The sequence below is a fragment of the Meriones unguiculatus genome, chromosome 10, assembly GCF_030254825.1.
Source record: "Meriones unguiculatus strain TT.TT164.6M chromosome 10, Bangor_MerUng_6.1, whole genome shotgun sequence".
Taxonomy (NCBI): Eukaryota; Metazoa; Chordata; class Mammalia; order Rodentia; family Muridae; genus Meriones; species Meriones unguiculatus.
The window spans coordinates 106149094-106174262 of NC_083358.1; the positions used below are offsets into that span (position 1 = coordinate 106149094).

Here is a 25169-nt window from a genome sequence, read left to right on the forward strand (position 1 = left end):
GGTATATTTGCACAATGGAATACAACTAAGCAATTAAAAACAAACATGAAATTTGCAGACAAATGGTAGAATCTAGAAAAGATCATTCTGAGTGAGGTATCCCAGAAGCAGAAAGACACATACCGGATATACTCACTTATAAGTGGATACTAGACATATAACATAGGATAAACCTACATAAATCTGTAAACCTAAAGAAATCAAGCAAGAAGAAAGACCTTAGGTAGGATGATCAATCCTCACTCAAAAAGACAAACAGGATGGACATTAGAAGAAGGAGAAAACAGGACAGGAGCCTACCACAAAGGGCCCCTGAAAGACTCTACCAAGCAGTATATCAACACAGATGCTGAGACTCAAAACCAAACTCTGGGCAGAGTGCAGGGATTCTTATGAAAGAAGGGGGAGTTAGTAAGACCTGGAGAGGACAGGCGCTCCATAAAGACGGCAACAGTACCAAAATATCAGGGCATAGGGATCTTTTTTGAGACTGATACTCCAAGAACCATGCATGGAGATAACCTAGAACCTCTGATCAGTTGTAGCACATGGCAGCTCAGTATCCAAGTGGGTACCCTAGTAATGGGAACAAAAAACTGTCTCTGACATGAACTCTGTGGTTAGCTCTTTGACCACCTCCCCCTGAAGGGGGAACAGCCTTGCCAGGCCACAGAGGAGGACACGGCAGCCAGTCCTGATGATACCTAATAAGCTAGGGTCAGATGGAAGGGGAGGAGGACCTCTGCTATCACTGGACTTTGAGAGGGGCTTAGGAGGAGAAAAGGGAGGGAGGGTAAGATTGGGAGGGAATGAGGGTTGGGGCTACAGCTGGGATACAAAGCAAATAAACTGTAATTAATATAAAAAGTAAAATTTAAAAATTAAAAAAAAGCTAGTTTTGGAAACAGATATTACAACACCATTCAAGTTCATGTCAAAGGTAACTTTGGTCTGGACTAGTTAGCTATTGCTTCTCTCATAACTGTTTCATCAAAAGGTTAATATTTAACCTTGAATATACTTTACCCCTGGGCTGGGCAGTGAGGCACTATAGCAGGCATTGCATGACAGCCTCTCCATACCACTAAAGACCTCAGAGTCGGGTTTGTCTTGAGGTGTCTTCTACTGGCTGGAACCTTGAGGAAACGATTCAATAGCTGGTGAGTTTGGGGGAGGCACAGTGAGAGCTTGGCAAAGAGGAGGTCTGGCCATCATTTAAGTACTACCCTAGGAAGCTGTATTATCATAGAGCTTACAGAGAGAAAATGTTCAGTTCAGTGAATTTAAATCTAGAAATGGTAGAATGTGAATGTGTCCCTAGGGAAAAATTAGTCAAAATATGTTCTTTATAGGGGGTTCTTAAACCCCAAAAGATCCCAGCCCATGAATGTGATTATTACATGCAACATTGGCACAACAAGGATATTGTGACAGGCCTCCTACTTCTTTCAGGCAATCCAGTTAATATCTTATTGTTTTTTTAAAAATCTATATTAATTACACTTTATTAACTTTGTATCCATCCTGTGGTTCCCTCCGTCCTCCCATCCCAATGCCTTCCGTCCTCCCATATTTTATTGTTTTTTAAAAAACTTTTATTTATTTGGAGACACTTGCTACTTTGGAAGCAGGTATGAATTTTCTTCAGTAAAGGGCTTCTTAGTATTGTGATCAGTTCCCAAATGAATCTGGGAAGGACTGAGAAGAAGAGGAACCAAGTCAGAATGGTTTTGGCATACAGATAGCCAATACATAAATGAAATAGATGAACCAGGAAACAGAAAAAAAGGAAAAGGACATTTCTTGTTCTTCTACAGCCTCCCAGAATGCAAATCTTCCAAAGCCTTTACTGGGAAACCACTCTATCATTCTGTATTTTACAGAATCCTTTAGTTCTTGCAAGAACCTCGAGCCAGATAGTGATATCCATATTTTTAATTTAGTAACAGATGGAACTTGTAGAAATGATACTGGCCATCATCTGAGTCGACCTTTGACATGCAATGGCATTATTTTTCCTATTTCTAGTTGCTCCTCTCTAGAAAGACACTCGTGTTAATCTCTAAATTATACCAGTAAACTGAGAATGAAATACTGAATCCCACCTTCAACTCTGAGTGTGTGTTGAGAGCTAAGACTGAAAAACCAATTTTTCACTGAATCTCCTGTATTTGGGGCAGCGCCAGGATTTCTAGTTAAAGCTACTTGCTGTTGTAAAAACACACCCTGGAATATCAGCATGTTAACAGGAACATGTGTATGTTCTAATACACATTTGTTCATTTGAAATCATCTGGCACGCAAAGCTGCCCTTTTCCAAATGGAGATTTGAAAACCTAAGCTGCCTTTATCCCATAGCTGTGCTTTTGGAAGATGGGGCATCTGGGCTGATCCAGCAGCAGAAAAGAAGTGTCCAAAATCTTTCCAGCACACTAGTGCATTATGGCAAAACCCAGTCCACTAGCCAGATTAGCCATTTAATCCCATCTATCTTTAACCCCAGGGAGCTATGAATAGTCTAGGGATTGTAAGTGATACAGCTGTGCTAGGGGAATATTGCTGTTTGCATAATGGGACACCCTGGAGATGAACATCAGATCTAAGAACAAAATTCACTTCTCATTCATTCCTAGTCTGAAGGTCATTTCATCATTGTGGTTTGACTACAATCTGCTGTATAAAGTCAGGAATGGAACAATATCATGTTGGCAATCCATTTTCGGTGCTGGAACATTTGCTATTTCTCACTCCCCAGCCTATGGAAAAAGAAAGGAAAACTTTGTGTAACTTTTGTCTGACTGTACACCCATTCTTGAGCAAATAGAGGCAAGACAGTGATCTCATGGGGTCACTCAGAACACCTTTCCCAGTGGCTTGATTTTGTGTGACTTGATGGATTCACCATGTGCTGCAGCCAGATGCCATGTTTGCTCCACACACTGCTCCCTGTGGCTTCTAGGGCATCAGGAGCAAATCAGATTTTAAAATCCATAATTAAATTCTTACATGTGCTCTATATTGTAAGTATCAAATGCTGTGACTTGTGAGAAAATGCTTTGCAAGGTGTTGAGATAGATTTAAATGCCAAGGTCATTTTTAATGAGCAACTAGATGAGGGTCGCTTGTTTGATTGGTTGGTTGACAACTTACTAGCTTGCTTGCTTATACTTTCTGATGGAGCTGTGAGGTTGCCAGAAGAAGTGAAATGCTGCATATGACCATGACATTTCAAGTATCTATGGTCCTTGCCGTGTCCTTCATTCTATAAACCATTCTTGGCAGCAGATATTTCCTTCTCTTCATAGTGATTAACAGCCAGGCAACTGAAGTCAGAGCAGGATGCTAGTTGTGTGAATTTGTATGAAGAATTTAATAATTCTTTCATTTGTGAAGTGGAGGATAATAATATTTTTATTTGGGGATGACAATGAGAGTTAAAACAGTAGTGGACATAAGCGATTCACACTGTATATTCACTATCATGGTGAATTAGACAGATGCTTACAGCATGTTTTTGCTATTATTATGAAACCATTATGTTTTTCTCAGCAAGCATAATAAAATCATCGTATTGCTTAACTGAACCCCCCCCCCATCTTTCTAATCACTGTTTGTGTAAGGGATGTAAGGGACCCTTGAAAGCATGCACAGCCTCTTCCTGTCCTACTCTTCCTAGATAATGAAGCCATGAATTTGTCCTGCTTCTTGAAAATAACTCTCTGTAGACCAAGGCTGTGGAGCCTATCCTGCCTTTTACAACATCTGTCCTTGACTCTTGAACAGTCTTCTTATTTATGATGACCAAATCACTTTTTGCCAGCCTTGGATCCTATGATCTCCCAGACTTGGCCTCACAATATGGTCCTTGATCTTATCTTTGACATTCCACATCTTGGCCTAAATACCAAGAAAGCAGGCCAAAGATCTTGAAGGACACATCCTGAACTACCAAAGAAGCCTTCAGTGAGGCTGTTTTTCCCTAGAGTCCCCCAGGCGGCCCTGTAATTCTCACCTTTTTCCCCACAGAGGACCCCAGAGTCTTCCAAGCAAATGCAAACTCTGAAACCCCAGAGTTTCTTAAGCAACAGCAACATGCAGCCCACAAAATCTTCATAGGAATACAACATGTTATCTAGGATAAGTGGCTCAGCCCAGGTCATCACCCAGAACAAAACAATGTTTTCCTCAACAAGGCAGCCAGTTCCAGTTTCCTTCTTGGGTTAAGGATCAGAGTTTAAACATCAAACCACAGCACCAGATACTGGAAACATCCTTGCTTTTGGTCTTTCATATTGTCACTGGTTTTTGAATTGTTCCTCTCTGTTTTTATACCCTAAAAGAATGAGCTTGAAGAATCTAATGGACACAAAGTTCCTGCAATAACATCTCACATGTGATCTGTGTGCAAAAGGCTTTCTTTATGCACACCCTAATTACCAGGACAATCAGAGTCAAACAGAACAGAAGCAAAGCACATGAATGAGACAGGAAATAGGCACACAAGAAATTGTTAGTTGGCTAGAATCCTCTCTTTCATTTCCATCTTCATTCAACTTTGGTGTGAAGCAGATTGTAATATACAAAAACATTGCACCCAGTTTCTTCTCAAATTTGGGGAAAGCTTTGAGTATGGTTCTTTTCAACTGTCAGTCTTACACTGTTCCTTTAATAACAATAATGATGTCATTACTATATTGACCTTTACTTATGTCATAAAAAGAAAGTTGGTTTATTGTATCTTTAAGATTCCAAGCTTTTCTTAAATGTAATTTAACATGTAATTCAAATAACTGTTCAGAATTATATACATTTTGATGTATTATAGTTAAATATTACATAAAATTTATGTTTGAAAATGCTACTATGACAACTTTGCTCTTTACTGTCAAACTGGAGGTAGTATCCACCTTTGGAGGCCAATAGGAGATATAGCATCCATGTGACTGCCTGCACTACTTTACCATCCACAAGTTTCCAATGTTCTGAGCTTCCTTTTCTCTGAATCCAAAAGAAGAAGATTAATCAGAGTACTATGGACAGGTAATTCTGAGCTGCTTTTCTTGGATTAGATTCCAGCTCTGTGGTCCCTATGCTAGATGTATGCAGAGGAACATTTAATGTGTAGGATGTCGATAATTAAAATCTGCTGGACTTTGACCTCTCAAAAAAGCAGAGACATGGCACACAGAGGAATGCAAAACTGAAGAAATCTACACACTAATTCAGTGTTGCACTATCCTAAAGCTGGAAGAACAGCATGTAGAGGGTTGTGGAATCAGTGGATTCAGTAGGAGAATTCACAGACCTCAGCACATAATTGAGGCTATAGTTTAAAGATGCAAAGAAAAGCTAGAACAAGGAAAAGTCTGGGAAAAAATTATAAGCTTCCAAAAGATTCATTAAATCCTCCAGTGCCAAGATGAGACATGTTAGAGCCTGAGTGCCTACAGGCTCAGGTTGGGAGCTGGTCATATGATCACTCTCTGTCCTAAGTTCCTGGAAAGAAAGCAGATGTTTAGCATAAATCACATTGTTTGTAAAATAGGAAAAAAAGAGATCAGTTATAGTATGTGACTATTGTCAGACCCTACTGCTATGTAAGTTTTTATCCATAAGCCAAGACCTAAACTTGAAAGCATTTGTATCAAGCAACACATGCTCAGAACAGCTTTTCTATGCTCATAGAATTATTAATGATCAATTACAAGAGAGTTGCATGTAAAATGAGTAGTTCATTTGCCTAAGGTTTGTTAATTCATTGGTAAGTAAGGTAGATAGAGGCGGGTTAAATCAAATATGGTTGTTGAACTTCGTCAAATTAGCTCAGCACCTTGGGAGCTTCCTGTCCATCCACTGACAAGGTCAGCTATTCAAAGCTCAATAGCTGAAGTCAAATGAGTCTTTCTAACCATGATCTAACATGTCCACATTCCAGGGACTCTGTGTTTTGTTTTTCTTTTTCTTTTTTGTTTCTTGTTTTCACATAACTTCTGTTTAGTTCCTTAGGTAGGAATTGTGTGCAACTCTCTGTTGGACCTTCCGGAACTTCCCCTGGCTCCAGTTGCCCTCAGACCACTTCTGCCCCATCTATAGTCCAGCCAAGGTATTTAGCACCCCGAATTTTCATTTGAAGTTTTGGTCCTTTGGCATTCCTGATTGAAGAGTGCATTTCTGAGACCTGTGCCTTTCCCTAAGCCAATAACTTAAAAATCCTTTGGTGTCTATGTTTATGTTCTGGGTAGATTTTACTCTGTTGTCTCCTGCATCAGAATTGGTAAGGGATTCAAAGGTTGCATTTACTATTCTTTTCTGCCAGAATCTTCTCATGTAAGAGCCCTGAGTGCTGTGACCAACCCAAGCGTCTACAATATCTTTGCAGTTATTGATCGCACTGTCTTTGCTCTTATTAGAGAAATTCCTGGTAGGACCTAAATATGCCCTCTTCGGATATGTCTGGATGTTTGTATCAGAAGTACCATGCACTGGATGCAGGGCTCAGATCACTGATGGAAATAAAAGAAGAAAGACATGTGCTCCACAAAAATGACAAAGAGGTAGAATGGTGGAGACATTTTGACAAAATGTCCAATCAGCCAGCCAAGAAGAAATCAAAAATACCCAATTGCTTCCACCATGTTATCCACAGCCTTGAGTAATTCAGACATCTTGGAGATCCTGAGTATTCCTGCTAATATCAGATCAGACCTGATTTTCTATACAGTGGTATGAATGCTAAGGGAAAGTAACACCACTGAGACAAGCGAATAAGTAGGCAGTTATCAGGCAGGTTCTGTAAAGGGGCAAGTGAGGTAGATAAGCACAGGGAGACACCCAGAGACACAGGGGAGGGTTGTAATCACTTAAGATGTGGGACAGCCTTTAAGATTGAAAACAATGAGTGTAGAACATAGGAACTAGCCTGGGTACACATTTAGAAGACCAAATAATCAGGTGTTGGGAGTGGCTATGAGAGATGGAAGTCTTCTGGTTTGGGAGTCAGCCGTAAACACATCGAGTTTAAAAAACAAAAACAAAAACAAAATCACCAAAATATCCATATTGTTTGTAAACAGCTTTACCCTTTCCCCTCCCCACCCCACCCCACCCCACTACACCCTCTACCCTTTATTGTTCCCTTCATGTCCAATGTCTCACTGGGTTTTTGTTTTTGTTTTTTGAAGATCCAGAAATGCCTTTGGTATGTTTGGAAGACTTTAAGGCATATGCACGCCAGCAGCTGTCTAAATCATACTGGGACTATATTGAAGGAGAAGCTGACGAGGGCATCACCCGAAATGACAACATTGCAGCATTTAAAAGGTCTGCTCTTTATTCTTTCTACAGTTACTCTAATATTCATTGCTCTTGAGATGGTAATAATTCTGGTGTCTGCCTGTAGTGAGCACAGTATATATAGAAAAATGGCAGGCTTCTGTGTTGTTTCATTGTAGGTGGGATGCAGGAAAGGGAGGTGGGGAGGTTTTGTAGAGAGAATCTATCTCAGATCTAGAAGGGACTTGTCAGGTCTCTGAATCCCAGCAACTTTGTACCATGTAAAGATGGAACAAGATTAACTGGGGTACAGAGTGTAGAAACTTGCATATAGATCTAGATCTCCTGAGCTCCTAAAACCTCTACGTTGGAGGAGAAGATTGTGAAGTGGGAGAAAGGTCTCATGTTTGGAGAAAATGCAGTCAAAGGATGTTTAGGGATAATGGAAGATTGATTCAGGTGAAAACTGGACTTGAAAAATGAGGGTTGGAGCATATGCCAGCCAACAACATGTATGTGTAAGTTTCCATCTGTGTAAAATAATGTTTTCTATATCATTTGTGAATTACACTACCATCTCCAAAGCAACGTATAAGTCAAATGAATTAGTTTTCTTGGGGAGCAAGGCAAGATTGTTTTCTAGGGTCTGAACTCTTTTGATTGCCTGGTCTTTCTTTCTGGGGTGCCTGATATTTTCTTGTCCTGTCTAGTCATTGCTGATCAAAACTAAATTAAGCATCTAAGCACTAAAGGTCAAGATAAATAGGACTAGAAAAGAGCCCAATTTGCACTTTGGCTCATGAACAGTTCAGAAGGGGCTGGCTTAATAGCTAAAACTGTTTCCTGGAGATCAGCCTCTTCCTGAGCCTATGTTGCTAATTCAGTGACATCCAACTCATCCTCCCAAGGTCTCTGAGATCTAAGTCTGCTTAGGCCTGCTTTGTGAATTAGGGCCCTAGCTCCAGAAAGCATCACCATGCTGGAAAATAATCCATCTTATTGTCTAAAGCAGAATCCGCCTCCGTCCACGATACCTGAGGGATGTGTCAAATGTAGATACCAGGACCACAATCCAAGGGCAGGAGATCAGTGCCCCCATTTGCATTTCACCCTCAGCTTATCACTCTATTGCCTGGTCGGATGGAGAAAGGAGCACAGCCAGAGGTATGAATCATTCCACCTGAAGGCTCCCTATCCAGAAGGCCAGAAGTGAGCAAAAGGCCTCACCCAGATATGTGGTAGGGGTCATCAAGACTTCTTACAGAAAAGAAAATGGAATAGACATTGGAAGGGGCAGAAAACAGCAAATAGGACAGGAGCCTACCACAGGACCTCTGAAAGACTACCCAGAAGGGTATCAAAGCAGATGCTAAGACTCATAGCCAATCTTTGGGCAGAATGCAGGGAATCTTATGAAAGAAGGGAGAGATAGAAAGATCTGGAGGGGAGTAGAGCTCCACAAAGAGAGCAACAGAACAAAAAAATCTTGGCCCAGGGTTCTTTTCTGAGACTGATACTCCAACCAAGGACCATGCATGGAGATAATGTAGACCCCCTGCACAGATGTAGCCCATGGCAGGTCAGTCTCCAAGTGGGTACACTAGTAAGGGGAACAGGGTCTGTCCCTGACATGAACTCTGTGGCTGGCTCTGTAATCACCTCCCCCTGATGGAGGAGTAGCCTTACCAGGCCACAGAGGGAGACAATGCAGCCAATCCTGATGAGATCTGATAGGCTAGGGTCAGATGGAAGGGGAGGGAGATCTCCCCTATCAGTGGACTGGGGAAGGGGCAAAGGAGAAGATTAGGGTGGAAGGGAGAATGGGATTGGGAGGGGACGAGGGAGGGGGCTGCAGTTGGTGTACAAAGTAAGTAAATTGTAAGAAAATAAGTAAATTAATGAAATTGCTGTGGGGAAAAAAGACTTCTTACAAGAAGGTTTTAAGGGTGTTAGTCTTGTTGGAGTAAGGAATGGTAGCCAAGGGATTGTGTAAGCCATTGTTTGTATAACATATCACATGTAGACTGTAAAAATGCTGTCTATAAAAATAATGATCCTGTTGCTCTCCTTGTGGAGCTCCTGTCCTCTCTAGATCTTACTATCTCCCCCTTCTTTCCTAAGATTCCCTGCACTCTGCCCAAAGTTTGCTTATGAGTCTCAGTATATCCTGGGAACAGGGGTCTTTTCTGAGACTGATACTCTACCAAGTATATAACTTCATGGATATAACTTAGAACCCCTGCTCAGATGTAGCCCATGGCAGCTCATTCTCAAAGTGGGTGGCCTAGTAATAGGAATGCAGGGCTGTCTCTGACATGAACTCACTGCCTCGCTCTTTGATCACCTCCCTCTCATGGGGGAGCACCCTTGCCAGGCTACAGAGGAGGAAAATGCATCTAGTCCTGATGAGATCTAATAAGCTAGAGTCCAATGGAAGTGGAGGAGGACCTCCCTTATTCATGGACTTGGAGAGAGGCTTAGGAGGAGAAGAGGGAGAGAGGGAGGATGGGATTGATAGGGAATAAGGGGGGCTACAGATGAGATACAAAGTGAATAAACTAATAAATATAAAATTAAAAATTAATTAAAAATAATGATCACAGTAAAAGAGGAATTAGTGACAAATAAGAATGTGTTAAAATCTGATATCACAACTCTGCTCTAAAGTCAGTCACATCCTTTGCTTTGCAGCTGCACAGGAGGTCAACATCTGCTACATCACCAGCACTTACACCAGCTGTACCCTGGAGGACATCGTTGCTGCTGCCCCAGGAGGCTTACGGTGGTTCCAGCTCAGTGTGCAGACAGATTGGGAGCTCAACAAACGGCTGGTTCAGAAGGCAGAAGCCTTGGGTTTCAAAGCTTTGGTGATCACTGTAGATGCACCTGTAATTGGCAATAGGAGACAGAACATGCGAAACCAACTGAATATGGAAGCAAAAATAATGCTGAAGGACCTCCGATCACCTGAAGAAGTGAGAAAGATGTCAGACTCAATGGGTATTAATTATAAGAAGTATTTAGAATAAGGAGAGACCATTATCCTCATATCCTCCCTGCCTCCCTCCTTCCTTCGTCTATCTCCCTCCCTTCTTTTATCTATCCTTCTGTTCTTTCCTTTCTTCCTTCCTCTCTCAATTCTTCCTCCTTCCCTCCTTCCTTCCATCATCAAGCCATCCCTCCTTTACTTCTTTCCTCCCTCCTGCATTCTTTCTCTCATTTATCTTTCCTTCACTCTCTTTCAAACTTTGAATCTTCTTCCTTCCTACATTCATCTATGTATGCTTCACTCACTTCCTTTCTCCCTCCTGTCTTCTTTCTCTCATCTAGTCCTCACTCACTCACTTTATTCCTCCATCCTGCCCTCATTTCCACAAATATTTTCCCTACCTGCTCTGTCATGTCAGGCACTGTAGGTGTAAAGTTAAGGAGACTGAACTGGTTTTTGCTTCCCAGTGCCTCCTGGCAGGCAGAACTTAAAGCCAAGTGTTCTTTCCTCTGGAGCTTCACAGCTTAACATCAGAGATGTTCAAGCCAGGGCTGCTGTTGGGATACAGGAGAGCCTTAGGGAGGAGTTTTGTAGGAACTGTAGAGTAAACAAAAGTATTCTAGTTAATGCTGGATTCAGAAAGTGAGAGTTTTGCAAAGAATGCACAGACAAACTGACTCTTGGGAGAGGATGCTCACAGCACAATTGTATAGCTAGCTAGTTCAGCCAGCTGAGGCCCCCCTCTGCCGCCTTGAAAACTTAAAACTCATCCAGAAGCATGCAGCACATCTTTTTGGAAAACTTTCAATTAAGAAACTACAATGGACACATTTTCATTAAATTCTAATGATAGAAAAAGATGGAGTGCCCTTGAGGGTGAGTATCATGGCTAAGGTTACAATGGCCTTTTCAGCCCATGGGTCACTATGATGGCTCTGAGTGTCCCTGAAACAAGGGACACATTGAAATTTAAGGGAATATGCTGCATACTGTGAGCCAGGCTAGAGGGTGAACAATGCCTGGTTTAAGCTTCTTATTGCTTTGGTTTTATTAGCCCATGGATAGCTCAACCATAAAATGGCAGACTGACCTATGACTATTTTCCTTATTCATTTCTCATACTGAACACTGTACCTGTTGAAGTACAGATACTGTCTTATCTGTCCTTGTGTCTCCAGATCTTAGAATAATTATGAAGGAAAGACCTTGATTAATGGTCAATGAACAAGACATGAAATAGAAGCCTTCATACAACTCTTGCAAAAGGAAGTTGATAGAACCAGCATTGGGTGGTGTTGCTTGGTTTTTATAGCTTATAAATGACAGAGCTCCAAATGTGTTTCATCTTTTGTGTGAATCAAGTGATGTGAGAATTTGGGACTAAGAGTCACCTCCTAATTCCCTACAGAGAAATTCCACAATTACTGCTTCGCCAAGTACATCTTTCTGCTGGGATGATCTCTCCGTGTTTCAGACTATGACTCGGTTGCCCATTATCCTCAAAGGGATTTTGACAAAAGAAGATGCAGAGTTAGCAGTGAAGCACAATGTCCAAGGCATCTATGTTTCCAACCATGGTGGGAGGCAGCTCGACGGGGTTCCTGCTTCAGTAAGTAGGAGGACTTCAGTGGGCTGTGCCTGAATGCCCTATGCATGTCTACACCGAAGCCCTCTACTAACCCTGGTAAAAACTGCCCTCTTCCTCATCATGGGTATTGCCTATGGACCTTAAGGATGGTTACTCACTAGTAATAGCCTAAGGTACATCTGATTATTTCTGTAAATTGTGCATGTAACATGTGTAATGTCTGTAGCACTGCTGCACCACACATAGATCTGTATTTTAGAGGTAGAGACACTGGCGTTTAAGGACATCAACTCTGTGTACAAGTTTGCAGTAGATAAAGAGGTAGATCAAGGGAGATATTTGAAAGGCAGTGAAGACTCTTATCTTCTGCCATCAGGGACCAGACTGAAGTGGATGTGTCTTCATGGGTTTTAGAAACCTCAAGTTTTCCTCTCTGACACCATTCAGGAAGCAGCGGCACCTCACGGAGGCACATAAGCATTGGTCAAAATGGAACTGCAGCTCAGGGATGCACTCATGGATGCTACACTGATGACTCTTTTCCTAAAATCTGTCACAGCCTGCTCTAGCTCCCAAATGAATGTCTGTTCTCCATGGCGCTTGAGAGAAAGAAAATGGAGAAAGGAAAGGGAGAAAGAGACTTTAAGTGGAAATCAGTTATTAGCTTGTTGTCATAGAATTATTTATGCTCTCATTTCCCCAAAGATTGTTCTAGCAATGGTTGGTTCATTTTAACAAACCAATGTGAAGGTTATTTCCTGTTTTTTTTGAAAGTAGCTAGTTTTCTTGGGTTGTATTTTCCCTTCTAGTGTCTTCTGTAATGCTGGATTTGTGTGTAAAAATTGTTGAAATTTGTGTTTGTCATTGAATATCTTGTTTTCTCCACCTCTGAGGACTGAGATTTTTGCGGGCTATAGTAGCCTGGGCTGACATCTGTGTTCTCTTAGGGTCTGCATGATATCCATCCAGGCCCTTCTAGCTTTCATAGTTTCTGTTGAAAAGTTAGGTGTGATTCTAATGGGTTTGCCATTATGTCTTACTTGGCCTTTTTCCCTTGCAGCTTTTAGTATTTTTTTCTTTGTTCTGTATACTTACTGTTTTGATTATTATGTGGCGGGAGGGTTTTTTTTTTTTTTCTGGTCAAATGTGTTGGGTGTTCTGTAGGCCTCATGTATTCTTATTGGCCTGTCCTTTAAGTTGGGGAAATTTTCTTCAATGATTTTGTTGAAAATTTTTTCTGGGCCTTGGAGAAGGGGGTGTTCTTTTTCCTCTATACCTATTATTCTTAGGTTTTGTCTTTTCATATTGTCTTGGATTTCTTGGACAGTCTGTGTCAGGAATTTTTTGGATTTAACATTTTCTTTGACAGATACATCAATTTCTTCCATTGTATCTTCTACACCTGAGATTCTTTCTTCCATCTCTTGTAGTCTGTTGGTTATGATTACCTCTGTAGTTCCTGTTTTCTTCCCTAAATTCTTCCTCTCCATTATTTCCTCCATTTGTGTTTTCTTTAATTTTTTCTAGTTCTATCTTCAGGTCTTGAGTTGTTTTGTTTACTTCCTTCCCCTGTCTGATTGTATTTTCCTCTTTTTCTTTTAGTTCCTTCAACTCTGTTTCTTTTATTTCTTTCAGTGATTTAATTATTTCTTCTCTGAAGGCCGCAAACTGTTTGGCTGCATCTTCCCATATTTCTTCATGAATGGCCATAATCTGCTTGTCTTTAACTTCCTCCATTTCTTTACAGATAGCCATGATCTGTTTGTTTTTATCTTCCTCTAATTCTTTACATATTTTATTTGTTTCCTCTATTATCTTCTTCATCAGCATAGATGTAAGGTCATCTTCTTGATTTTTTATTATGCTGTGTTGTCCAGGGCTGTTCGCCCCTGGATGGCTGGGTTCTGGAGATGCCATATTGCTCTGTCTTTTGTTGGTTGAGCTTTTATGCCGACCTCTACCCATTGGGCTGTTTTAGGTGTTGGCTGTTAGTTTCTGTGCTTCCTGGAGTCCTGAGGTAGGGAGAATCTCCTTGGCTGGAAGATGATTTTTCCTGAAGGAGTCCTCCTCTGCTTTTTGGTTATGGTCACTGTATGGCCAGTGTTTCTCAGGAATTGCCACTGCTCACCTCAGGTGTATAGCACTGAGTAGTAGCTGTGGTCTTTGTTAGGAGGCAGGGGGCTCTCCTCTTACCCATAGAAGTTCTCAAGACAACTGCCCCACCGCTGGGTTTCTTGTTATAAATTTAGTGAGCTGCTGCTGTTGTTACAGTTTTCCAGGTACAGTCCTCTTGAAGAACCTGCTGATTCCCTAGTTTTGGGGTTTTCTTCCAACAGGGAAACACAGTCTGTTACCTGGGGCACACAGTTCTGTCTGAGAAAGTGAGAGGAGCACCCAGCAAGTCTCTGGGCCAGAGGCTGAGTGCTCCGCTCAGGGCCTGGAGAATGTGCACCTAGGTTGAGTTGGCGCCTGAGATTTTTGTGGGCTATAGTAGCCTGGGCTGACATCTGTGTTCTCTTAGGGTCTGCATGATATCCGTCCAGGCCCTTCTGGCTTTCATAGTTTCTGCTGAAAAGCCAGGTGTTATTCTAATGAGTTTGCCATTATATGGTACTTAGCCTTTTTCCCTTGCAGCTTTTAGTATGTTTTTCTTTGTGCTGTATACTTACTGTTTTGATTATTATGTGGCGGGAGGATTTTCTTTTCTGGTCTAATTTATTGGGTATTCTGTAGGCCTCTTGTATTCTTATTGGCCTCTCCTTCAAGTTGGGGAAATTTTCTTCAATGATTTTGTTGAAAATATTTTCTGGCCCTTGGAGCAGGGAATCTTCTTTTTCCTCTATTCCTATTATTCTTAGGGTTTTTTTTAATGTTGTCTTGAATTTCTTAGATTAAACATTTTCTTTGACAGCTACATCTATTTCTTCCATTGTATCTTCCACACCTGAGATTCTTTCTTCCATCTCTTGTAGTCGGTTGGTTATGCTAACCTCTGTAGTTCCTGTTTTCTTCCCTAAGTTCTTTCTCTCCACAATTTCCTCCATTTTTTTTGTTTTCTTTAATTTTTCCAATTCTATCTTCAGTTCTTGAGCTGTTTTGTTGATTTCCTTACCTGTCTGATTGTATTTTTCTGTTTTTCCATCAATTCCTTTAGCTGTTTGTTTGAATAATCCTCTGTTTCTTTTATTTCATTCAGTGATTTAAGCATTTCCTCTCTAAAGGCCACAAACTGTTTGGCTGCAACTTCCTGTTTCTTTACTGATGGCATAATCTGTTTGAGTTTATCTTCCTCTACATCTTTACCCATTTTATTTGTTTCCTCTGTTATCCTCTTCATGAGCATGGATGTTAGGTCATCTTTTTGGATGTGTGTCCATGGATGTTAGGTCATCTTCTTAGATTTGCTAGAAATTCATGCTGGGGTGTTCAGGGCTACTTGCCCCTGGATAACTGGGTTCTGGAGATGCCATATGGCTCTGTCTTTTCTTGGTTGAGCATTTATGCTGGCCTCTACACAATGGGCTATCTTAGGTGTTTGGAGTTAGTTTCTGGTGGTGCCTGGAATCCTGTGGTAGAAAGAATCCCCTTGGCCAAAAGATGGTGTTTTTCCTGAAGGAAGCCTTCTCAGCTTTTTGGGTATAGTCACTGGATGTCTGGTGTTTTTCAGGAGTTGCCGCTGCTCACCTCAGGCATAGAGACCTGGCTAGTAACTGTGGTCCTTGTTAGTTAAGAGGGCTCTCCTCTCACCCAGAGAAGTCCTGGAGAAGGCTGCCCTGCTTCTGGGTTTCTTGCTGTAAATTTAGTGAGCTGCTGCTGTAACCTATGTGTCCCTTGGTTTGGTCAGTTTTGTTAGGAAAAACTGCCCCTTGGAGCAGTATCTGGGAGTTGATCTCCGTTATCCTGGGCTTTTATAGGTCTGAGGTTGGGGCTCTGTACCCCAGTACCCAAGCGGTAATCTGTGGCAAGTCAGTACCGCTCTCCTGGTAACAGCAGGTTATCTGGTACACAGCAGGTTGGGCCAGTCTGTGGGACCTTTTCCAGGGATATACTGGGTGGCCTAAGTCTGTCCCCTTTGCTTTGTTCCCTGTGAGGATTTCTCCCGACAGTGACTCCAAGTTTCTGGTGTCCTGGGGTGCACAGTCCTGTCTGTGAGGAATAGTTGGTACAAAGCAGGTCTCTGGGCTGGCGGCACATGCGCCTGCCCGCTAGTCTGCAGGACCTTTCCCAGGGATAAACTGGTTGAACTAATTTGGGTCCCTGTTTCCTTCCTTCCCTGTGGGGTTTTCTCGGGACAGGGACAGGGACTCCCACTCTCTGTTGCCCTGGGGTACACAGCTCTGTCTGTGCTGGAGAGCTGAGCACTCAACAACTCTCTGTGCTCCCGAGTTGGGCCCAGTTCAGTGATGGCGGCTCGTACCCGCAGGTCTGTGAGACCTTCCCCAGGCAAAGCCTGGGTGGCACAAGTCAGCACTGTTTTCTTCCTTCCTTGTGGGGCCCTCTCCCGACAGGGACTCTCAGTCTCTGTTGCACTGGGGCACACAGCTCCCTCTGTGCTGGATTGCTGGGCACTCAGCCACTCTCTGTGCTGGCAGCTTGAGCCCAGTTCAGTGATGGCTGCTCATACCTGCCATCTATGAGACTTTTCCAGGTAAAGACTGGGTGACCCGTGGCCAGTCCCACTGCCTTCCTTCCCCGTAGGTTTTTCTCACGACTGGGACTCCCAGTCTCTGGTGTTTTTGTGCCCACCGATCAGCCTGGGAAGGTTATTGGGACATGCAGGCATGTGGCTCTGGCCTGGCAACCTAGTGCCTGCGGAACCCGGGATCTCTTCCAGGTTTTGGCTGGGTGGCCTGAGAGTAGACAGGACTGATTCCCATGCCGTGGGGGTTTACTCTCACCTGGGAAACACGATCGCTGTTGTTTTAGGGCCCAGAGTTCAGTCTCTTCGCTGTTGTTTTAGGGCCCAGAGTTCAGTCTCTTGGTCCCTGTACGGAAAATGTTGTCCTGCTCTCACACGCAGTGTTCTCCTGGTGCTGCCATCTTGTTGCCTCATAAGTAGATATTTAAGATATATAAACATAAATTGTAATAATACAGAAAAATGATTTGAGGCATATTAAAAATGGGAAATATATTGGATTTCTCTCCTTTTTCTCTGCTATTGTTGTGCTTATGTTGTTATAAGACTTCAGGAGTCCAGAGTTCTGACATTGACTAATAGAGTTCTGATAAGTTGACTGAGGAGCCAAGAATGTATGGATGTTGGGTGGAGTATGGGGGCAGATAAGACACCTGAGGAGCCATGGCCTCCTTGTCTGGAACTAAGAGAAACTAGGACAAAGCAACCCTGTCTTTTCTTTATCTTTCAAAGGCTCAGATTTTTCTTTTATTATGTTGCTGCCACATTATTGCTTTTGTATCTCAGATGAGTTGTCCATTCATGGTGATTCAGTTTGATGAATCACCATGCCCATTCAGTTTTTTATGATATTTTTATTTCAGCTTATTTAATTTATAACCCAAAGTGTTCTCTTCCTTCTTTCCTCTTAGTTCCCCTTTTCTCCACCTTCCCCCTTCCCCTCTTTCCTTTCTGCCAGAAAAGGGGATTCCCCCTCTCCCCATATCAACATTCCCCAGCACATCAAGTCACATTAGGACTGAGCATATCCTCATCCCTGGAGGCCAGGCAAGACAGAGCCTTCTGGGGGAAGTGATCCAAAAGCAGATAATAGAGTCTATGGTCAAAACAGGAGGCTTGGTCGTCTCTGATGTTAATAGGTCTCTGGGGTTGAGGGCAGAGCTTTCACAGTCCTCTGCTTTTCCTTCTGCTCCCTGATCAGTGCTAGACTGCTGACAGCAGATTTGGGTGAGTCCTGGAAATGGGGAAGGCCTGGGAACTGGGGTTTAGGGAAGTGAATTGCAGAGGTCCCTGGGAAGATCTGGCCCCTGTTGCTGGCTGGCTGTGGCAGGCCAGTAGATGGGGGTTAGTGGGTTCTGACCTGCCGATTCCTGATCCCTGCTGGTCTCAAGGGCTACAGATAGGGGTGGAATCCAGGAAATGGTGCAGGCCAGGGAATTCCCCATTCAATTTTCAAGAACAGGCTGATGTTTAGACACTCAGGCCATGAATGGTAACATTCATTCTGCTAAAAAAAAGATCCAGAACCCAAGCCATGGAGGACACCTCTAACAAGGACATCTTGGAAGCAGAGATGGTGGAAGGAAAATGAAAGACAACAGATTCTTTTGTGCTAAAGTGAATACCAAGCATATCTTCCAACGTGTAGAAAAATTTAAAAATCCAGGAGCTAGACTGGAGGGGATTGGAATGTGGCCAAAAAGGCAGGGAGCAGGGATCTCTGGGGGAGGTCAGTGAGCTTTAACTTTGGTCCCCAGGACTCTTCAGGCCTCTGGAGGAAGGTGCTGGTTCCCTATAGCTGCAAGCACAGTTGAAGAAAAGATTGTGAAGGGCTTGGCCTTTGCTTGGATTTCCTGATCCCTCTCTGCTTTGAGAGGAAATTCATGCCCATGAGAAACAAGCTGAAGCCATGTGCGCATTTCTTTCTCAGATTGATGCTCTGACAGAAGTGGTGGCTGCTGTCAAAGGGAAAATTGAAGTGTATATGGATGGTGGGGTGCGAACCGGCAGTGATGTGTTGAAGGCCCTGGCCCTTGGGGCGAGGTGCATTTTCCTTGGGAGACCAATCCTTTGGGCCCTTACCTGCAAGGTAAGATTGCTAGCATGAGATAAAGAGCTCAGCATTATTGTCATGGTTTTCTGCATCTCATCTTCAGGGAAAGATGTTTCCTTGAGTTCTTGCAAAATTGTTGGAGGTCGCCTCAACTTCAGGCCTCTGAAGTTTTCTACAGACTTCAACAGCCTCCACCTTTACTTTCTTTAATCTCTACATAATTTTCATTTCATATATTCTATCCCTCTCTGCCACTGTCCTGACTGAACACACAGTTTGCATCTCAAAAATGGTCCAAATGTTCATTCAAACCTCTGTCTCTTCTCTTCTACTTTTCAGGGTGAACACGGTGTTAAGGAAGTTTTAAATATTTTAAAAGCAGAGTTACACACCTCTATGGCCCTTTCAGGTATGTATTCTGTTCATCTGGTGAGGCGCTTCAGATAGGAGGTCTAAGACAGAGGTGGATGGTCCCTCATGCTGGTTAACCCACCCTTGGCTAGGCAGTTGTCTTAAAGACGGAAAAGAGTAGAAATGTCCTATAAAGAGATCAGGGAGTACTCTCTGACAGCAGAAACTCTGGAGTCTTCTCAAGGTCATTGTCAGTGTTAAGGTAGTTCAATCTGTAGATCACCTAAGATTCCTGCCCCCGGTTTGAAATTCAACCATTTTCCTAGTAAAAGAATCTGTCACTGGCTACACTTTTGTGAAACGTTTTGCTGGTGTTTTGTGCATGGAGGTGAAGGGGGTTACATCCAGTTAAATTCTACACAGCCTCGGACTAAATTCCTTCAGCCGTTTCATTACCAGGGCTTCTCACTGTCCTTGCTCACAGCTCTCCATGCCATAGAGCTAACTCTGCTTTCATTGCTTTCTTTTTCAATCCCCATGTGAAGCTCAGCTCTAGTCTGCACATTATATCCTAATTACTTCTTCTGATAATGAAGGCTCTTGCCTGTGACAGAACCTTCCTCTAGAAGGCATCTGGTAGTTGGAGTACTCATGTCATTGCTACAGTATTCCTGAGTCTCCTTTTCCTCATAGACTAACACATACTGCCTAAGCACACCTACTTCACCAGAACTGAGCTAAAGGCCAAAGACAGCTAGTGCATGCAATTGGCTCTTTGATGATAAAATTGAGATTGTGTGTGTGTGTGTGTGGTTTTACATTTTGATGTGGCTATGTACAAACTATGAGATCATTCATTCCTGATGCAACAAGAATTACAATACACAATCAATATCAATACACTTTACTACAGTAAACACAAAGATTAAAGGTTTGTTCCTGTTGCATCATCCCATGCTCATAGAGGAGGATAACTGAGCTCTCTGATAGAGAAAGACAACACATACATACACACAAACACATACACATACACACAAAGGATAGAGAGAGGGAGAGAAAGAGACAGAGAGAAACACACACACAGAGTTTGCAGGAGCAGGTGTGGAAGTAAAAGGGCAATTCTTGGTAGTTGCTTTTCTCCAGCTATTTTGGGGGAGTCGGGATCAAACCCAGATCAACAAATCTGTATTCAAAACTTTCCCTATAAGCTTTCTCACCTGCCTAGAAACAAGCTCATAATTGTGTGGTTCTTTCAGGCTGCCGGTCAGTCGCTGAGATCAGTTCAGACCTTATTCAGTTCTACAGAGTATAAGGACCTGCTGAGACTTCCTACAGAAGATGTGGTGTGCAATACTGTTCTTCTTGGGCCCCATCCTATCTAGTGGTTTGAGCCCTGTAGCCTCAAAATTAGAGAGGGATGGAGAAAATGCATCTAACAGCTCCCACAGAGTGCATTTGGATGAACGAATAACATCTAATGTCCTACAGGATAACTATAGTGGACAACAATTAATTGACTATGGTAAATAGCCACATTTCACAAAGAAAAAATATAGTTGTGACTGATGTGACACACCAGTTACGTTCATCTGATGATTATATACATTATTCATTATGAAATGTTATACTGTACCATAAATAATTGCAATTACTATCTACCAATTAAAATAACAACATATGTTTAAAAAGAAATAGGGATAGGTTACCCTAATTTACTCATTCCCTCCTGGAAGAAAAATTGGAAATATTTTAAAATTTTAATCATTATAGTGAAAGCCTGAAACATGAAACAGCAGAGAGCTAATGAAGTTTTGAATTATCCAATGTCTGACACAGGATGTTACAGGAAATTTTGTCTATAGCCTAATGTACATTGTTGATAGAAGCTGACCTTCAAAAAAGAACAAAAGAAAGATTTTGAAGCTAATTTTCAAGAATATATGACTAAAATAAAATTAACTATTCCAGTCTTTAATAATACATGAAAAAGAAGATATCTTTATTCTGCTTATATTCATTTTACTAAATAAATGTACGCCTTTTCAAAAAATTTTACAGAGTTAAACTAAATGTAAAGCTACCAGAATTCTCCAAGAATGCTTTCATGCAAACTCACACATGAAAAAAAAAAACAGCCCCTCATCCCCATTTCCAAGAGTATTTGACCACACCTAGACGGACTTTACTGATTTTTAGCTTGTTCTACAGCCTCTGGACTGCTTTGATCGCTCTGTAGATCCATGTTTCTATATCACAGAATTCTGTGTCAGGCATGTTGTATTTCCATATCCCTCCAATTATACACCGATAGCCATAGTCCCCCCATGCTTATCACTTTAGAAATGAAATGTGAATGCCTCGGTACTCATTGGCCTCTGTGATTGTCACAGTTAGCTTCAGCTGTCAACTTGGCACAAACCTAAAGTCACTTGAGAAGAGGGAACCCTAACAGAAGAACCCCCTTCCTCAGTATGGCCTGGAGCTGGGTCTTGGAAGAATTCTCTCAATTACTAATTGACAGAGGGCCTGGCCTACTGGGTACAGAGCAATCCCGGGGCAGGCAGGCCAAGGGCCAAGTGAACCTTTACCCACAGGCTCCTTATAGCTTGACTTGTTCCTGTTCCCCTTCATTGATGGCTATGCTTTGAAATTCCTCCAACTTCCTTGGTAGAAGCCACACCTACGCAATAACTTCAAACTGGCACAACACAGAGAATCTCTTCAGCCTTAAACTCAGCAGCTGAGGTTTGATTGAGCTATTGTAGATGTGTTTGTTTCAAGAGTGAAACAAACCAGAACAGCCCAAGGTATAGTAGGCAAAGAGATAGATGGATTATTTTGTTTAAAAATATACATTCTCCCTGAATACATTTCTTGAGTGATAGCTCTGCCTTTTCTGGATCTTGGTCCTAAGGTAACAGTCAAGCTGCCTTTTGTTCTAGGCTCCAACAGATAGATGTGCAATTCTAAAGGAAGAAACCAAGGCTGGTACATAAAGATAACACCAACTGAGTGTTCACTGCTGCTCAAAATCATGTGCATAAGCTTGCACACTGATCCAGAGTGTAATCGTTTCATGTGGGAAAGACACAGACAACCATACTAATTTAGGCAGTTAAGAGCATTGGATTTGGCCAGTGACCAAGAGGAGGCAATTGTCTCAGTCTCTTGACACTGAAGCTCATGGGTATAGCATGTTTAAAAGCAAATCCCACAATCACATCAATGTTATATGAGGGACAGAGGAAGCTTGCAGAACATTTGTTTAGTCATGACATAATACTTATTTTGGACATAACATGGCAATTTTTTTCAACTAAAATCATTTTTATTGTTTTTAAACAGGAATTATTTTGATGAACACATCTGAGCTGGGTTTATGGCTATAGAAATCTCAAAGTGTTGCCAAGGCAGACATGATTGTTGTGGGGCAGAGGGCTGAGACGTTCTGAAGCAGGTACAAAATGAAGTCAGGACAACGCAGCATTACCTTAGTCACTTCAAAATAAATGCTTATTAAATCGCAGAAAGAAATGTTACGAAACTTAAAAGTATCCTGTGTTACAATATGACCTTGTATAATGTAGACAAAAGACAGAAGAAGACAGAAGCAGGTGCTTCTCCAATGGAAGTATGGAGATAGAAAATAGTCCCATAGAAAGATGCTCAACACCATGCATATTAAGGAACTACAAATTTAAACAACAGGACACAACTATATAGCTACTGGGATATCAAAGTCAAACCAACGCCAAATGTTAGCAAGGATATACATTACCAATGAGCATAAAAACAGTATAGATACTTTGTAAGACAGTTTGTGAGTTTGCCACAAAACTAAACACCTTCACTGGATAAACTGCCAACTGTGAGTTATGGTGTTTACCCAGATGTATTTACATCTGTGGCCACATACGTAGAACACAACTGCATGGGCATCTTTACAGGAACTCCATTCACAATTGCCCAAACTTGGTGTGCAGTTCTTCTTCCATGATGTTCTTCAGTAGTTTTTAAATAGATGTGGGACATCCAGACATTATTCATTTCCTAGGGGGGAAATGCTACCAAACCATGAAAAGACAAAGAGGAACCTTTAAATATATGTCAGTCTGTGAACGAAACCTGCCATGTATAGTTGCATATTGTCTTGACTTCTTTTTTCTGTCCATTTTCTTTTCATTTTTTTGTTTTAAATTTTATTCTACCTTGTCTCTCAGAAAGAAAGAACTAAATATTATATGTTCCAGTGAGCCCCAGACTGAGAAATAGCACAATCTGAACACAATTTTAGGACTTTTGAGTATTGTGTGTGTGTGTGTGTGTGTATGTGTGTGTGTGTGTTTGTTGTATGTGTGAACGTGTGTGAGCGTGTATGTTGTATGTGTGTTGTGTGTGATGTGTATATGTGAGTGAGTGTGTGTGTGATGTGCACACATGTGGTCAACATTGCTGTCTTTCTCTACTGCTTTCTACCTTATTTATTTGAGATAGAGTCTCTCACTGGGCCTAGATTGCACTGATTCCCCTAGATTGACTAGGGAGGAGCCCCTGGGATTCACCTGGCTCTGTTCCTATGTCAATATAATAAAAGAAGGAAGGAAGGAGAAATGAGAAACAAGAAGATGGACAGAGAAAATTGAATAAGAAAAGCTGGAAATTAAAGATGGCTTTTTTTTCCAGTTACACATTTATGTCAACTAAAAAAAAAGAGAAATGTAATCTAATTTGTAATTTGGTTGTTTGATGGTGGAGGAAGATTTATGTGAATCTAGTTGAACAGTTTTTGTGAAGCTCACTATATTTCAAAGTACAAGATGTCATTTAAAAAAGTTGCATATTGTAAGATTGTAAACATATGATTGTAAACATAAGATTGTAAACATATGAAGCAAAACCATGGAGACAGAGGGTCAGTGCAGGTTCACTGACGAAACAAATGCATTCTTTCAGTTCAGGATACTGGTGGAAGGGGGCTGTGCATTTATGGGATATGTAGCTCTGTTAATCCTGTACTTCCTGCTCAGTTTTGCTCTGAAACCCAAATGGTTCTTTTGAATAATTTATGTAAATATTAATTCCCACTGGGGGAATGTAGCTCAGTGGTAGAACATTTGATCATTATGGATGAGCTTCTGGGGTCAATCCCAAATAACAGAGGAAAATGGGTTACACATCTATGTGCAATACATAAAAGTAAGTGCTAAATATATTAGAGTTCTTATGTCAAGATTCTATGGACAAAAAGGATCAAATGACTCTTGATATGCTAAAAAATTGGTTTTATGTATGTGAGGGACTGTATGCATGAATGTTTTTACCATGTGTCTGTGTGCGTGCATTTGTGTGTGTGTGTGTTGCATCCAGAAGCCAGGAAGGGTCTTTGTTGGATGCCCTAGAGCTGAAGTTATTGACAATTGTGAGTGACCATATGGGCCTTGAGGACTAAACACAAATTGTCTGCAAGAACAGTAAGTGCTCTTAAACACAGACCCACTTCCGTCCTTCTTAGATTGATCTTAACAATCCACTCCTTATTTTTTTTTTTTTTTTTTTTGGTCAGAGACAAACTTGCTCAATTTAGAACTCCACAGAATACTGTCTTTCTTTTCATATCTTCATCAATACCTAATCACTTCAATATTTGTAAAACTAGCCATGTTTCTTGAGAACCGAATTTGAACTAAATTCAGTGAATGCTTAATGTACATTTTAACTCTAAAGAAATCCTCCTAAAGGGAAGGTACATGGCTGGGAGACATGACAATTTACCTTCTTTTCAAAAGAGTGGAGTTAAAAGAAATAGATTTTGGCATAAAGTGATCATACAGTGAGGTTGTTGTTGTTTTGTTTTGTTTTTAATTTCTTGCAATGTACAATTCAAGGTTATTTATAATTACTTAATAGTAAGAATATGAGAAAATCACCTAAATCTTCAACAATAAATAAAAAAAAATATTTGTAGTATATTTGTATATGGGCATATCATAAGGACATAATGTTTTCAAAGAATACCAAGATGCCATAAGCAGGATATAATGCTACCTCTGCCATTATTTCAATGTAGCACACGTATATAATACAGGTGCTCATGTACAAGTCTACAAAATCACCCAACAGGTAAGATAGAGTATCCAAGATGGTTGCACTGGGAGGACACTCTTTTTGACCAGCAGCACAGCAGGATCTGCACAGTGACCAGGAGACAGAACTCTGGGTCCTAAAACACCAGTGATTATTAGGTAAGCGGAAATCCCATTGTGTAGGATTAAATCAG

General features: G+C 41.5%; 1 protein-coding gene across 4 annotated transcripts; it reads left to right on the forward strand.

The window, feature by feature from the left end:
• The first annotated feature begins 1032 nt into the window (after positions 1-1032).
• LOC110563736 (2-Hydroxyacid oxidase 2-like) lies at positions 1033-24861 on the forward strand. Of its 4 annotated transcripts, none has more exons than XM_060392998.1 (9): positions 1033-1160; positions 5999-6103; positions 7182-7320; positions 8285-8436; positions 9964-10247; positions 11670-11870; positions 18419-18577; positions 18881-18950; positions 20149-24861. In XM_060392998.1, exons 3-9 carry the CDS (start codon positions 7190-7192, stop codon positions 20202-20204), a joined length of 1053 nt encoding a protein of 350 aa, XP_060248981.1. In that variant the 5' UTR covers positions 1033-1160; positions 5999-6103; positions 7182-7189; the 3' UTR covers positions 20205-24861. The 4 variants fall into 4 exon arrangements, with proteins under 4 accessions (XP_060248981.1, XP_060248982.1, XP_060248983.1 ...); XM_060392999.1 differs by having other exon boundaries at positions 1043-1160; positions 6007-6103; XM_060393000.1 differs by lacking the exons at positions 1033-1160; positions 5999-6103 and adding an exon at positions 6133-6554.
• Positions 24862-25169: the final 308 nt, after the last annotated feature.